General features: G+C 54.8%; 2 protein-coding genes across 2 annotated transcripts; both read left to right on the top strand.

The window, feature by feature from the left end:
- Positions 1-4,185: 4,185 nt before the first annotated feature.
- Positions 4,186-4,587, top strand: CPAR01_08180 (uncharacterized protein; the record flags this gene model as incomplete). The annotated part of the gene is made up of 1 exon (XM_060492449.1): positions 4,186-4,587. The coding sequence occupies one exon, from the start codon at positions 4,186-4,188 to the stop codon at positions 4,585-4,587; it is 402 nt and encodes a 133-aa protein (XP_060348819.1).
- A 4,523-nt stretch (positions 4,588-9,110) lies between these two features.
- CPAR01_08179 (phosphatidylinositol-specific phospholipase C) lies at positions 9,111-12,509 on the top strand (the record flags this gene model as incomplete). The annotated part of the gene is made up of 1 exon (XM_060492448.1): positions 9,111-12,509. The coding sequence occupies one exon, from the start codon at positions 9,111-9,113 to the stop codon at positions 12,507-12,509; it is 3,399 nt and encodes a 1,132-aa protein (XP_060348818.1).
- Positions 12,510-16,189: the final 3,680 nt, after the last annotated feature.

Below are 16,189 nucleotides of genomic sequence, written 5' to 3'. Positions count from 1 at the left end.
GTTTGCGGAGTTGGGTGTGGAGGGGGGTCGACCAGCCACTAACCACCCCTCGCATCAGCAACACGATGCAAATTTAGAAGAGGTACGGGCGAAGACAAAACGACATACAGTCAGCCATCTGACGGGACCTGTCAAGTCTCATCTCCACCGCGCCTGTGTTTTCCCTCCTCGACCTCAGTTTGGCCATTCAAGCCATTCTGATGCGGAATGGTTTCGCTGGGCAAAGCGGGCTTCAATGTTTGAGGCAGCGCAAAGTACTGTACTGGACGGGTACTTGCACCATTCGCAATGGTCCTTGAACCACATCTTTACCCGTTGAAATAGGAGCACCGGCTCGGATAGCCACACCCCCTCCTTCTGCTGCGCTGGCCAAGTTTTGATTCGAAGAATGCCATCAGAGACACGCCCAGAGCTCCTCAAATTTAGCACAATTGCCAACTGCTTGCCCAGCTCTCGCTTGAGATCCGAACAGCCGCCTTCGGTGCAGAGAGGGAGCTGATATTGTTATCCAGCCAAGGTCGTGCTGAGGCAAACGAGACAATAGTCGCAGGCCGGATACGCAAACGCAGTATGACGATTTCTGCGGATACTAAGCTCGCCAACTTTTTTTCGTCTTTGGCCCCAATTGCTTCGGCGCCGCCTCCGCGGCCAGCCGGACTGTCAAGCAGCGCGTGCTGATCATCCTTGATGGTGGCGGTCCGTCACCAAGAGTGTGTGGCTTGCCCTGATCTAGTCATCGAACCCCCTTCGACAGTGGCTTCCGCACCAAGATCGTTGATAGCGGCAGCACCACACGAGGCCCTCAGAATGAACGACGGAGAAATCTCTGCCGTTGCTTTCTCATTACCAACGTTTGAGCACTGTGAGTAGAGCAGAGTCAGAACGAACCTCCCTTGCCCGGGTTCCCTGTGCGATGCTACCTACCCCACAACTCGCATTCCTGCGCAACCACGGTTCCCTACCAAGATTGCAGTTCGGCTCTTGTGCTGCAACACACTCGAGCAAATCGCAATATCGCTGACGATGTGCTGTACCAAGCCGCACGTCTCCCCTCACGGTTCCGGCTGCATCTGACCGAGAACGAGTGACCGTGACGGAGGAATTGCGCAGCCTTGATGTGGCAGTAAATTACTGTCCAACTCAACCCGCCGCAACCGTAGATGTCTTGACGAATGACTGATTGCGTGATAACGTCCCGATGTTGAACGACTTTGACTTCATGTCAGCCAGCCGTTGAATCTACCTTGGACGCCACGTCACTCATGATGAATATTCGCCAAGGATGAGGGTTGGGATGGCAATGTAGACACAGCAAAGCCAGGAAAATTTGGGGTCTATCCCGCACGCATCATCTCGTCTGTATTTGGACCACGGGCTCAGCCGGTTTGCTGGCAAGTTTCCGTACGCATTGCGCCGCGGTCCAGTACACCCAGATCACACAGCGGCCGGGCGACTGCTAACCATAGTGATGGATCACTTTCAAATGAAGCCAAGATAGAGAGAGTGCCCGACAGTCAGAGCAGTCCCAACAGGGCGGATTGAGGAGCTGCAACTAAAACTACCCCTGTTCTCGCAGCATCAACAACCATGGGGTCGGTTGAACATCAAAAGCCGTCGACGCATCACGAAATACTCTCTTCTTTCAACCTCCTAAACAGTAGAATAGACAGAAACGGTCGTGACTCACAAAAGCAGTGGGAGCTGATGGGGGAGGATGAAGCAAGAACAGCCCAACCCTGCGACCGCTACCCGCCAGCGCCAGTGGACAGCGATCTCCTGTCTAAATTCCCGTAACGTCCATGTTGATCGGTGGAATCCCATACAGGCGGCCTCGGAAGCCACACCCAAACAACCACGCAAGATGGCACCCCTGGAGCGGCTCTGTTGATCAGGTCTCACCGTCTCGCAACGGGGCAAGTCAGGGTCTACGTCAAGCAATCGTTGCTATCTTTGGTCGAGGGAGTCGAGGACGAGCTTGGTTTGAAGGCAAAGGGGACACCAATCAAACGGCTCGATAGCCACTCGGACTCTCAGATGATCAAGGCCCTTATTCATTTCTTGATGGTGCGTCTTAGGCCGTGTGCCCACGGTCTGCGATGACCAGCCACACGCTACCGCCACAGGATGCAACACAAGTGGACAATTAGAGTTCTGCCTGGTCGTCTCAAGGTCTCGGGTGTCCTCCGTTGGCTGCAAATTCAGAGCTGTAGAGGCGAACGTCGAGACTATAGCAATTGCCCTCTGGGACACTGAGACGACGAAAACTCCTTGAGCGACAAGAAAACTAGTCTGCAGGAGTCTCTTCCGTCTTTCCCGCGACTTCAGGCCCGACGCTTCCATCCTATGGGGTTGAGGGCCCCAAAGCACTACGGGGAAGGCAGCGTCAGTCCGGAGCAAGCGCCGAAGGGTGTACCCTGCTGGAAGACCATTGTAGGCAACCTCTTTGCTTTCCAGTGCTCACCTTGGAAGCGTTACACCCAGACGTTTGATCCGGACAGGAACAATGTGGTGGGGAAGAGCAAATGCGTGCTGAGGTAATGAGGCATTCCCGGTACACCGAGAGATGGGAGGCGTGGGTCACCGCTGAGCATAAGGGAGTCACCTCGACTGGTTGCGGCACTTTCGGAGGAGCATCCTTGCCCAACGGCTCTCGGGGTTGCGTACGAAGTATCTCAGGATCGTGATGGAATGGTTCAAGGATGGAGAAGATGGCCAGTCACGAGAAGAAGAGCGTTATCAACGCTGTGGACGAGGTACCTCGATGTCGGCTTCGATAACGACAGCTCAGTATGCCTTGGGTACGCAAGATGTCACTCACGCCCCCACGGCCGCATGCGACGACCGGCTGACCACGCCGTCCAAGTGCGGGTGGTGCAGGCCAGCTGAATATCTCCGGTGCGGAATGCGTGCACTGCTCGCAGGAAGCCAGCGATGACCGCTCGCTGCGTCTGAAGAGGACAGGCTGCGAGCAGCAACAAGCAAGATCAACATTGAGCCATCGGCGACGTCCAACGTTGGAATGCAACCGGGTCTACCAGGTTCTTGGACTGTTGATGAGCAACAATCAACCGCCGATCCTGTGTCGAAATGAGCAAATCCCTTGATGGTCGAATCAAAGGGCAAAGTTGCGTACATTTTGACTTTTGTAACAGCTGGAGAAAGGTTGAGGTCAGCTGGACATGACAAAAGGCAGAGACGCTGGGACGACGAGGATGAGGACTACGGCAGAAGGGCGGAGATTCGGCACGCGAGAGCAAATGCCAAAATCAGACGAGAAACACACTTCCTGAATGGGTTACGAGCCAGCAAGAAAGACTGGGAAATTGGGTGACACGTATCGCATTAACGCATCGTCACCGAAGCCCAGGGCGCGATGCAACGGCGGTCGAGATAGGGCGGTACGGGCAAGCAATGGCGAGCATTGGGCTCTACAGAGCACAACGCATCAAAGCGACATTGCGGCATGCCATGGCGCGTGCAGAAAGGGCGTCGACGTAATAGAGTCTGGGGGAAACAAGACACCAATTACGGTTCCTCGGCACCTAGTTTTAGCGGACGACAAACATGGGATCATCATGTCAGACTGACCTCACAGGCCCTTTCGTCACCGACGGTACCTGTTGATGCTGTCGTCGACTGGTTTCTTGGACGGCAAGCTCTGGCCGTCGAGCAAGGCATCATCGCTGCCATCGATTGCCTGCGTACTGACGGTACCTATTTCTGTACAGATGCGTTATGGCACTGCATCGCGAATGTATCTGACCAACTCGGCACGTTGGCCCTTTTACCCGACTCTGTGGTCCCTAGAGCCTTGTTGAGATGCCCGAGCATTGGCTTTCATCTCCCCAGACCAGGCTTTTTCCAACGCGCGATGGCGGACGCAGGTACTTGTCGCCTCAACAGTATATAGCTTTGGTGGTACTTGATCCCACCTTGCTCATTTCACAGCGAGCCAGGCGCCGAGGTATACCGCGTCGTCCGCCGAGACCACCGCACGCCGCACGCCGCACGGAAGACGACAGCCTTTTTGTTGGCAAGGAAGGCGCAAGTTTCGAGTCTCGCAGGACCCGGATGAGTGCATCATTGGCTGCCGTCATCTATTGCATGTCAAGTTGAAAGTGCGATAGCATGGCGCCGCCAACGCTGGCCTCGACATGGATATACACCGCAGCAGCAGCCGCAGTCATGTTGGTGGTTGCACAAGACAGGGCAGAGCTGGCAGGATCCGACAAGGCCAACGTAAGGCGGGAATGCTGCCATGCCATACTTCATCCTGCAGTATGGACCCGGGAGTACAAGACAAGGCAACCGTCGAGGTTATTCTTGCCTGTGGCGCGTGGGTGTGTGCTAAAATCCTGCTGCCCGGGAGGAAGAATTCAAGATTACCAAAGACGGGACGAGGAGATTGTTTCGTCAAACGGGGTGCCATTGATGATCCAACGGGCGAGGCAATACAAGAAAATAAAAGGACGAGACATCGGAAACAATACGCACGCAGCCCCTGAGGGGGCAAATGAGGTGGAAACATGGCGAGATGCGCAGCGGACGACTGTGCCACAGGCGAGACACAGAGAGAGAGCCACTTGAGGACTTTGGGCCCTGGGGGATGAGGGACATGGGCCCGGTCTGGCGCGTGTGTTGAGTGCTGGCGTTGGGGTTTGGCGTGGGCAGTTGCTTCTGACTTGTCCCCGGACGGTGGTCTCGGGCGACGCACAAGACATTCCAACTGTGTGTGGGAGAGACAGCAACAGCGACAGAGACAGAGAGGAGTCATCCATCTCGCACACCCTCCATCCTTTTCCATGCCAGCAGGACCCCTGTTCTGGACGAGAGCGGTGCACATGGCGTTGTATCCGGCCGGTACGGTACCTTGGAGGTTGTCGTCGCCTGGAGGTACCTTGATCCTTACCTACCATACTGCGTATCCTCAGGAGGGAAGAGAGCAGCGCAGCAAGCAAGCAGAGAAGAGCCAGCATGAGCAGGAGCAACAGCGGTTCCTGGTATTGGAATTGTTCTTTTTCCTTCTACATCAGGCCTCCCTTGGGTTTCCCCGGAAGCCCATGGTGCGGGTGCGGGCTTGCGGCTTTGCGGCTTGTGGCCTGCCCATGACATGACGGAGCCCGGGAAGGGGGGAAATACGCAGCACGCAGCATGGGAATTGCAAAGGTACGTACTTGCAGAGAATGCCATGTCCCCTGTCTGCCCTGGCTGTCGTGGGCCCTGTCTTGTCCTCCATGTTCCTGAAGGTTTTTTTTTAATTCTTATTTTATTTTTCTGCCGTTGCGTTGCCCCTTCTTTTTGATGTGTTTTTTTTTTGTCCTGTCTTCGTGGGTTTTCTGTATTTTTGGACTGGTGGGAGGACCGGTGGCCCCCGTCTCTTTCGGCGTCTCCCTGCTTGCCCTCTCCTGTCTTTTTCGCCTTCACTCTCAGTCTTTTTTTCCTCCAGGGCCCCGTCCGTCCATGATTTGTTCGTCATGTTAACGACACACCCCATTTTTTGCTTCTGTATTGTATGACGACACACCCTTTCTCTTGCTGTCTTTCGGCCTGTTACTCTCTCTCCCCTATGAACGCTAATCCCCGAAAGACTCCCTTTTTTCTGAATTCTGCCCAGTTCCCCATCTTCTGCGCATGAGCCCTTTTGCTGCACTACATACACAGTAATAAGTACGGAGCACTGCGTAGGTATATATTTCTTACGGACCTATGCGGGCTGTGTCACTGGTTGTCGAGCTTTCTGCCCTGCAGCGGTGCAGCCCTTCTGTTCAATTTCGTGCCTTTTCCCTGCCAGTCTGCTGCCCCCTGTCGGGATTGGATTCTTCTCTTCCATCTTTCCCCAGGTACTTGGTCAGGTACTCAAGCACCCAAGGTCCCAAGGTACGAGGATACCTTACGTCGTCCCAGGGCCGGGGCGCCAGCTAGCTCAGGTACGTACCCCACTGGGGGAGGAGACGTTCATGTCCCATTTTGATGTCCCATCCAAACTGCGATTGCAAAGTGACGCCCAGCGTCTCCATCTCGGCCCTGTGCGCTACGGTTACGTGACTGTGACTTTTTTCTCACTCTCTCTCTCTCTCTCTCTCTCTCTCTCTCTACTGCGTACTCTCCCATTCCCCCCCCTTCCGTGGCCGCCCCTCAATTGCAGCCCAGCCAGTCCAGTCTCGCCATCGGGCCAGCCTCGTGTCTCCGCTTTCTCGAGAGTCCAATTTTAGGAGAAGAATGGAAAACAGAAGGGGGAAATCAGTTCGGAGAAGACACAACAAACACATGACGAGAGATGCCACGGAAGAAAGGAGAGACACTGCTAGACACTGCAAAGACCAGTCCTCTAGGTACTCCACGGTGACGGAGGGACGAAAGTGACGGGACATGGTGGGGCTGACCCTGGGGATACGTACCGCACCAGCACCTCACCTCGAGATCAGAAAAGATACGTATCTCTGTGGATAGCTTCTACTGAGATGCTTCGAAGAGCTTAGCGCCGTCTCCCAATTCACGCCCCCGTCCGTAGCGTTCGCCCTCCCATTTCCCTTCTCTCTATTTTGCCTTTACCTTTTCTTGCCCTTTCGTGTTCCGCTTTTTACTATTTATTTTTTTCTTTCTCTTGCTGTCTGTCTGTGTCTGTCTCTTTCGCTTCCATCACAATACAGTGACCTGACAGAGACAGGCCTGGGAGGGTAGCTTAGGTTCTAATGTATGGACAGAGTAGGGGGAATGAGATTGTAAAGAGGAAATAGACGCCTTCAGAAATACCGTGCCTTGCCAGTCAAGATGCCTGACCATAACTTGCACTTTGGACTTGGCCCGCGTGTGCGCGTATCCTTCTTTCGCATTCCTCGTCCGGTCCTCCTCATTACCCACAAACCTTTGACCCTTCACGGTTGACCATTGCTGTCTGTCTTGTCCATGGACCATTTCTGTAGGTACCTCTCCCCTCCCAGGCTCTCCCCCCCGGCTTCTTTCGCCCTACACCATCAGGTACAACACGCCCCTGCGCCCACACTCCTGCGCCCATCCACGCTCCTCTGCCTCCCGCCCGGCGTGTGCGTTGTATCCATGTATCTCGCCATGTTATCATGTATGGGGAGATACTTGATGATGCCCATGTAGGCTACTTTATTTCTACCCATCCATCTGGGCAGCCCATCTTCGCTCCCGTTTTACTTTCACGCCTTCCCTGCAAACACACACACACACACACGCACTCTCTTCTTTGGCCCAGAGAGGTATGTACCTGTTCTGTCTCTGTCTCTCTCTGTCTCTCTAAGGTAACTGAGTCTTCTCTTAGTCTCTGTCTACCACACTTTCCTCCCTCTCTCCCACTCTCGGTCGCTCGCTCTCTGAAGGAGCCCTGTCAAGTCACTCTACGCCATACTCCCCTTGGTGTCTCTACCTTCCTTCACTGGGGGGCTTTTCTCGTCTCTCTCTGACTCTCTCTACTTGCTACCCTGCTCAACCTTGCCCAGCACCACTGTCCGCAAGTCCACACACGCCTGTCTGTCTACCTGATCAGGCCTTACCTTCTTGCGTATCCGTACGCCTCAAGGAGATACTTTGGTAGGTACTTCCAATTCGTACACACACCTCTTGACCCCCCCCCCCCGTCCTCCCGTACTCTTTTGCTCGTTTCCCTTCGTTTCCACCCTCACCCTCTCTCTCTCTCTCTCCTGACCCTGACATTATTTGTGCTGGTCCTTTGCCCTTACTCCAAAATAAAGCTCTTGGCTATGCCTCCTTCCCGCTCCGTCTACTCATAATTTCCCGGGCCCCAACTACCACTCCCGCCCACATAAGACTTGACTGGCCACCACCACCACCACCACACCTTCCGTCTTGACCTGACCCTCTACCAGCCCAGTCAGTCTCACACGCACCGCACCGCACCGCGCTGCTCCTGCTGCTACTATTACACCCACCATCACCCGCAGTCACCACCACCACCACTACCACCACCACCACTGCCAACGACGTCTGACCTGCAACGCTCCTTTGCTGCTTTGCTCAACTACATAACAACAGACCACAACCCTTCTTCTTCTTTACCACACGCACACAATCACCCGCACCACTCGCCAGACAAGTTAACCTGCCAAAAACAAAATAACAGACAACTCGTTGTGTTCAATAGTTGCGCGCCCGGCACTCGACCCGAGGGATCTGCCCATTGACTCATCTGCAACTGTTGCGCCGTGCGCGCCCTCCCGAGGAACCACCATCACCCAAGACTTTCTCTTGTTGCGCCGAACCACCTCCCGCCCGATTCAACGTTGGATTCTTCTTGCCGGACACGAGCCTGCGCGACCTAGGACTGCAACCAGTTGCCAGAAGCGAACGCAAGGTGTCAAGAAAGACACGAAAAAAACGAACGAGCATCCGCTGCGGGATCATTGCATAGCGGCTTGCCAATGCTGTCGGTCCCGTCGACCCCAACCTGGAAATAGACCCAAATCAGTCACTTGCATACAACACCTGCCACATCACACACCTCGCCTTGGAGAGCCCATCGCAGCAACTGCGCAGGCCCGCACATTTTGTCGAGCAACCCCCAAACCCAGAGGCCGGAACTCCCAAAAGACGAATCGACGGACACCTGCCATCACGATTGGCCCAGTCCGACCCTACTCTCGTCCGCCCTGCCACGCCTACCTCTTCTACGCCTACGCCTGATTCACTTTGCTGGTCCGCCTGCAGTGTACCAGTACGAACCACCGGCGCCCATAACTTTTCCACCCGTGTGGTCTGTCAGGACCTCTGGTGCGCCGCATCGCATCGCACCGCGCGGCGACCTACACGACTCTGCAGCAAAGAGATCATCACCCTCTCCCCACGGCCTGCTGCTTCCTTCCTGGACCCGAACCCTTGCCCGCCTGCCAGACAGCCCCGTGTGTGTGGAACGCCCACCTTCATATCGCAGGATCGACCTCCTCACACGCATCCCCCGCATTCTCTATCCCTCTACGGGCCGTTCCACACGACCACACTCTCCAAGGATGCCGTCTCAAGCAGCTACTACTTCTTCATAAAAACGCCAGATCATCCGCCTAGGATCTCGCCGCGGGGACCTCTCCAAACCCGCGTGTAGCGAAGGGCTACCCCCACGAACTTTCACCATGTCTCCCACTTCTACTTCAACTCAGTTGCCCTCACCTCTACCCCTTTCCAAACCTCCCACCATGCCTCCTCAGTCTACTCAGTTTAGGCGCACACGTCCGAGCCATGTACAGACAAACATCCCCTCCAACATTCACCTACAACACCTACAGCAGCAGCAACAACAATTCACAGTACCAGCTTCAGCAATAAGCGCCTCCTCCGTGGCCTCCAGCTCGCAGCAGGGCTCGCCCGTCATGTCCCCAGAGAATGCCGTCATGACGAGCAACAGCTCGCTCCAGGCTTCCCCTGAGCACCGGGGCCGTGAGCTTGTGGACGACCAGTTCTCGGCCGGCTCATTCTCTCTGCCCGAGTCCGTCATCTCGAGGAAGACGAGTGACAACTCGCTCGGACAGACCTTGGTGGGCAGCCCCAGTGCCATGTCAGAGGCCGTCAGCAAAAGCAACAACATCATTCGGCGTCTGTCGAACCGAGCCACGGCCAGGTTCACCCGCCGCAGGACATCTTCCGCTGCCCCCAACAGCCGTGACGGCAGCGTTGGCCCCGGTATGCTCCGCCGGAGGAGTGACAGCAACAACACGGCCCCGCCCGACCTTGCCGCGTATAGCGACTCTGACGATGAAATCATTGATGAGATGGACGATCTCAGGTCGTTGATTGGTGGTCTTGACGGGGCTCTCAGAGAGTCGTCCTCGAATAGCACTACCGCGTCTCTGGCCGGCTCCACCTCGCCTTCCAACACCACCGCCGGCCCCGTCATCCCCTTCCAGCTGCTCAAGGGCACCTGGATTAGGAAGGTCTCCAAGAAGAACTGGAAGAAGCGTTTCATCCTGGTCCTGGAGCCCGACGCCGCCAAGATCTCCTGGGATAAATCCAAGGGAAAGCAGCTCTACATTGACGACATCAAGGAGATTAGGACCGGTTCCGATATCCGACAGTACCGTCTCGACTATGGCGTGCCGGAGTCCGAAGAGGCCCGCTGGTTCTCCATCATGTACGTCGTGCACAACACGTCAAAGACCAAGATGATGCACTTGGTCGCCGACGATGAGAGCACCTTCCACAACTGGGTGACTACGCTCGAGGCCATCTCCAAGCACCGACAAGATCTCATGGCGTCCTTGATGGCCTTTAACGACCGAGCCATCCGCGACTACTGGCTCACTGAGATGGGAAGGCAGAGCGGTGAGAAGATATTGTCTCTCGACGTCGGTGACGTTGACTTTGAGGGAGTCCAGCGCGTCTGCCGGAATCTTCACATTCACGCCTCGTACCAGGATTTGTCCGACAAGTTTGATCAGGCGACTGGCACCGACACTGGTCGCGGGAATCGTCGCCTCAACTTTTTCGAATTCCAAAAGTTTGTCGGGTTGATGAAGCAGCGTGACGACATTCGCCATATCTACTACCAGATCGCGGCTAACCCAGCAGCCGGCCTCAGTCTCGACGAGTTCAAGAAGTTTTTGCGCGACGTCCAGGGAGAAAACGTTGAAGCTGACCCTACGGTCTGGGAGACTGCGTATAACAGACTGGCCCGCAAGCACGCCAAAGATTCCGAGTGGACGAGCGAAGGCCCACGAATGGGCGACGCCGCCTTTGCGGCCTATCTGACGTCGACCTACAACCTGCCCGTCATCAAGGAGCCCAAGACCTATTCTCTCGACCGTCCGTTGAACGAGTACTTCATCTCCAGCTCTCACAACACCTACCTGATGGGTCGACAAGTCGCTGGTCTCTCGAGCGTCGAAGGCTATATCTCCGCGCTCGTCCGCGGCTGCCGCTGTGTGGAGGTCGACTGCTGGGATGGACCCGATGGCAACCCCACGGTGAACCACGGCCGCACGCTCACCACTTCGATCAGTTTCCAGGAGACCATGACCACGATCAATAAGTACGCCTTTATTGCGACCAAGTACCCTCTCTGGATCTCCCTCGAGGTTCACTGCAACCCGGCGCAACAGGCCGAGATGGCTCGCATCATCAAGGAGACCTTTGGCGCTCGTCTCGTCACCGCACCCCTGGATCCATCCTCGGACAAGTTCCCGTCGCCCGAGCAGCTCAAGGAGCGAGTGCTCATCAAGGTCAAGCGCCCGCAGCCACCCCCGGAGCCCACCAGGCCGGCCGAGTCGACCGGTCGCCGACGCGGTAACAGCCTGAGTTCTCCGTACCCCAAGCCGGTTCAGCTGGACAACAGCATCGTCCCCTCGCAGTCGCTGCCTCAGAGCCCCATTCTGAGCCCGAGCCACTCGTCCCGCCGTCTCGTTAGTAAGAGCCGTGTTAACACCATCACGGAGGGCGAGGTCCAGGACGCCCTGAGCAGCAGCACGAGCGACAACGACAGCGCGGGCGAGCGCATGCCCCCTAGACGGTCATCGAACAAGACGGTCAAGGTGCTGGGAGATTTGGGTGTGTACTGTGCCGGCCTCAAGTTTGGTGGGTTCGACGCCACCGAGGCCAAGGCGTACAACCACATCTTTTCCTTCATGGAGTCGAGCTTCCACAAGAACAGCAGGTCCAAGGAGGAGAAGAGAGCCATCCAGCTCCACAACATGCGGTACCTCATGCGCGTCTACCCCGACCGCACGCGAATCACGTCCAACAACTTTAACCCGATCGGCTACTGGCGCAAGGGCGTGCAGATGGCCGCACTCAACTGGCAGACGTTCGATCTCGGCATGCAACTCAACCAGGCCATGTTCGAGAGCGGCACCGACCGATCCGGCTACGTCTTGAAGCCCAAGGAGCTGCGCGAGATCAAGTTGATGCCCCCCGGATGGGAGGGCCATCACCGGGAACGCCAGGAAGTCACCTTCACCATTGATGTCATCTCGGCCCAGCAGCTCATGCGCCCCAACGGCATGCCCAATAACAAGACGGTCGACCCGTACGTCGAGGTGGAGGTGTTCCACTCCAGCGACAAGAGGGACAAGAAGGACACAGACGCCGAGGGCTCGCTTTCGGATACGCCCCTCATGTTCCGCACCAAGATCAAGGCGGGCAACGGCTTCAACCCCATCTTCGATGAGAAGTTCACCTTCAAGGTTACGACCAAGTTCCCCGAACTCATCTTTGTTCGCTGGTCGGTCAAACTCTCGCACAACGGCGAGAGCTACAACGACCGCCAGCCCGTGGCGACGCACACCGCCAAGCTCAACGGCCTCAAGCGCGGCTATCGCACCCTGCCCCTGTTTGACCACAACGCCGAACAGTACCTCTTCTCGACGCTCTTCTGCCGCATCAACATCGACTCCGTCCAGACCGTTCTGCTCAGCAACAATGACGACCTGGAATCCACGGGCACCAGCAGCAGGTCCCGTGGCGTCGGACGCGTCTTCAACACGTTTGGCACTCGATCCAACAACATTAGCCCCAAGTCCAGCATGGAGAAGGCGACCTAGGGCGGCTGAAGGCCGCGCCCCTTCTGTACCATGCTGAGGCCTCACCACCTTCGCTTCTTGGCATAAATTTGTTTCCTTTTTTATTCCCCAAGTTTTGTATCAGTATCGACAGAGAATTAACGACATATGCCCGGGGGGACCTCGAGTACCCCCTGGGGCGAAACGACACGGCCGAACCCAAAAAGACAGAATTCCCAGCGCGCCCCAAATTTTTGGATCTAATGTGCTATCAATACCCCCTTTGGCATTCGACTGCGGCGTACTATTGGCATGAAGGAGAACTTCCTGGTGTAGTCTACGACTATTTTTCTTTCGCTTCACCCGCTCTCCTTGAAGGATGCGAGGCTTTTTTCTAGGGATACCAACGGGACACCTTTTTTTTCTTTCTACTTTTTTCATTTGTTCATGGGATTATTCATTGGGACGGCGAAATAAGGGCATAACCGTCACCGCCCCCGAGAGGCCTGATGCCCGGGGGTCGCGTCGACTTTTTGAAACGGGAAAGGACACACAGCATATACCACATGTCAGGAAGGGACAGGAATATTATAGAACTGGGATCAATCCGACATGATGAAAGCAAAAGTCGAGAAAAGACCATAGGAAAAAAAGTTTCTTTGTTTCTCACGATTTGTCTACCACGATTTGTCTCGAAAGAGGACCCACAGTACACGATGGCGGATGATTGTTATCACCCACCTTTTCAAGCGTTGCATTACCCGGAGACAGTTTGTGAGAGGTGTTTTGTTGATTAACGGGGAGGAATCTCCTGGCGAACAGGGAGGAATTTGCTGACTGCCTTGGGGGTATCAGGACATGGCGGAGGAGGGCCAGGACGGTCCCGCTAGGCGTCGGGCTAGCAAGGCCCACCGGGTTAGCATGGCTTGGAGGAGGGGGATCTGTTTAAGCGTTGACGTGAAGCATAATCATCTGGGATGGATGGACCGGGCGGGGGGCATAACGAACGAACGGGAAGGGTGAACTGGAATGGAAGGCAGTTTGCTGCGGACAGGCTCGTTGAGACAGCTGGACGAATTAACCGTGATGGGTACTACTGTCTATCTGTCTGTCTGTCTGTCTGTCTATCTGTCTATCTGTCTATCTGTCTATCTGTCTGGACCTAGCTTGGCTACAGTGAACCATGAACCTTGTGCTAAGACCGTTGCTGTGTCTGATGTTGGGGAATGTCATAAGGGTCGTCGTGGGATCTTTTCTGCCTTTTGAGTACTTGGGAGCAGAAGCAGAGAGTTATGCCGTAATGAATGGGCTTGGCGGCATTACCTTGTTCGAAGGTTTGGGTGAGAGGTCTAAGCTAGATAGGGGCAGAGAAGGGGAGGGGTTGAGGAGAGTTGCCGTGCCGGTACTGGGAAACTGAGAGAGAGAGAGAGAGAGGGCTTTGGTAATTAGGTGCTGTTTTTTTGCGAATACGTATACGCGGGGTTGAAGAACGTCGCCAGAGTGGACACAGCAAGACGAAAGCATCGATGTCAGGTAAGTACGGTAGGTAAAGTTGAGCAGCATTGTGGGGTGGGGGACTCTGGAGGAGAGAAGTGGGGGGGAGCTGAACATTGACGCGACGTGACTTGACTTGGTGCCTATCTTTGCGTGCGTATAGACTTTGGAGCTTCTTTTTTTTTTTTTTGTCTCTCGTCGACTTTCTTGATCTTCTTAATTCTCTCCATGTACCTAGTGTAGTGGAGTTTCCTCGATTGCAGTTTGCAGAAGGAGGAGGATGGGAGGGGGGGAATGGGCATGCGAACGGGGGGGCCCGGATGGAGTGGGTGTGGGGATTTTCTGCGGCCGGGCCGGATGGCAGGCCAGGCGTGCGTGTGTGCTGTGTCCCGTGCTCAAGCTCTCTCCAGACTTTTCCTCCCGACACAGGTTGAGTTGAGTAGATGGATGGGTGGTTCGATGATTTGTCGCGGCTTTTCTTTCCCCTTCTCTGGATTCCCCGTACCGGATGGGTACTGCGTAAGTAAACGCCCCCCGCTCCCCCAAGTGGGTTGGGTGTCACGGTGTGTAACTACGCAAGCATCCGTTGCATACCCAACTAAGTATGTACTGCGTACGTATGTGTCTATGGTCTGGATGATCCGGGGTGCAGGAAGAGGAGGGGAAAAAGGACAGGGAGAGGGAGAGAGAGAAATGTGGTGGGAAATTTTATCCTTGGGGGTTTTGGGATAGTGTAACATGTGCAATCTCCGTGCTGGAGATTTTCTTGTGTTGTTCCTTCTTTTTGGTTCCTGTTTGTTATTTGCTGGGGGGCGTGTGGTAGGTGCCACACGCCAAAATTCCTACAAACCAAAGACTTGTCTCATGTACAGAGATGGTAGTGTGTTTCTTTTCCTCCATTTTTGATTTTCCAGGGGGATTTGCTTGCTGGGGACATGGGTTGACCAAGGATCCGGGAGGATGGACGGAGGTCAGGGGAGGGGTTTGAGAGACAAGAGAGCTCCCCGGGCCGTGGGTCGCTGGTGTGTCTGGGGAGGGCTTTGGAGAAGGAAATCAAAGCAACCTGGCCGACGACAGCGAGAGTAAACGGCATTGTCGGCAGAGGATAGATAGACTTGGTCCAAGAGGTGGTGGAAACCTCGACTCTGGAGTGAAGGACGGGAGGAATTGACCAATGACGGGCATCAAACGGTTGGCGATCCAGTTGCTATCCGATTTTGCCGTGTCTTCCGGAGCTGCATCCGGAGGGGGCTCCGCACCAGAAGACGAGGCGGGCAGAAACTCCCCTTCCCGCTTGGCTTTTGCTGCTTGTGCTGCTTGCACATGCTTCGCAAAGGCTAAAGGAGGGTAGGTAGGTAGGAGGAGGAGGAGGGACGTGATCAAACAGGTCACTGTCAGAGTGGTGGCTGGATGGATGGATGAGAATAAAAGACCAGACGGAGGAATGGATGGATTTGGGTACGTGCGGAGAGTAAAGGGACATGTGGGAGCCGTTGAAGTGGGCGGGACGAAGCAGAGGTAGATGCGGAGAAGGTCTTTCTTGCTGGATGGGATGTAATGGGCGATGGGAACGTTCCAGCGCATCAGATGCGAGGTAGGTATCGCGATGTAGTTTTACACCACGGCTGCTGCTCGGAGAGAAATGTCCTCTACGCGTGAGGTGAACTACGACGTTGGACGCGAAGGAGAATGCGACGATGCCGGGGGGGGGGGGGCTATGATTTGGCTGGGCGCGTGTTGCAACCGATGAGCTCCCCCGGATGGGAAATGGAAGAAAGGAAGACGTCTGCGGATTCGAGGATTGACAGGGTAGGGATGTTGACGGGCAGCGGAGATCAGCGCAGCAAGGCAGAATCTCAAAATCCTGTTCGAGGGGTTGCGTTGCGTTGCGTTGCCCCCTTCTAAGTACCTTATTATCGAAGAAAGTTAATTCTTTCTAAGTCACAAGTACAAGAATATAGTTTTAATAAAATAGTATAGTACCTACTTAGTACTTAAATTAAGATACTTTTTTAAGCTCGCTATAAAAGAAAAATAACTATATTACTAACTACTTACTATCGAGGTTCGTAACGCTATAGCTTTAACCGTAATAACTTTATTTATAATAAGTAAAAAGTCTAATTATAAGTCCCTTAAAAGCCTCTTATTAAGAGCTATAAGAGCCTCTAAGTTAAGTTAAAATATTTACTAAAATATTAATAACTAAACTAACCCTATAATAATAA

This window comes from Colletotrichum paranaense (assembly GCF_030867605.1).
Source record: "Colletotrichum paranaense strain IMI 384185 chromosome Unknown Scaffold_6.1, whole genome shotgun sequence".
NCBI lineage: Eukaryota > Fungi > Ascomycota > Sordariomycetes > Glomerellales > Glomerellaceae > Colletotrichum > Colletotrichum paranaense.
This window is presented reverse-complemented; position numbering and strand designations above follow the sequence as displayed.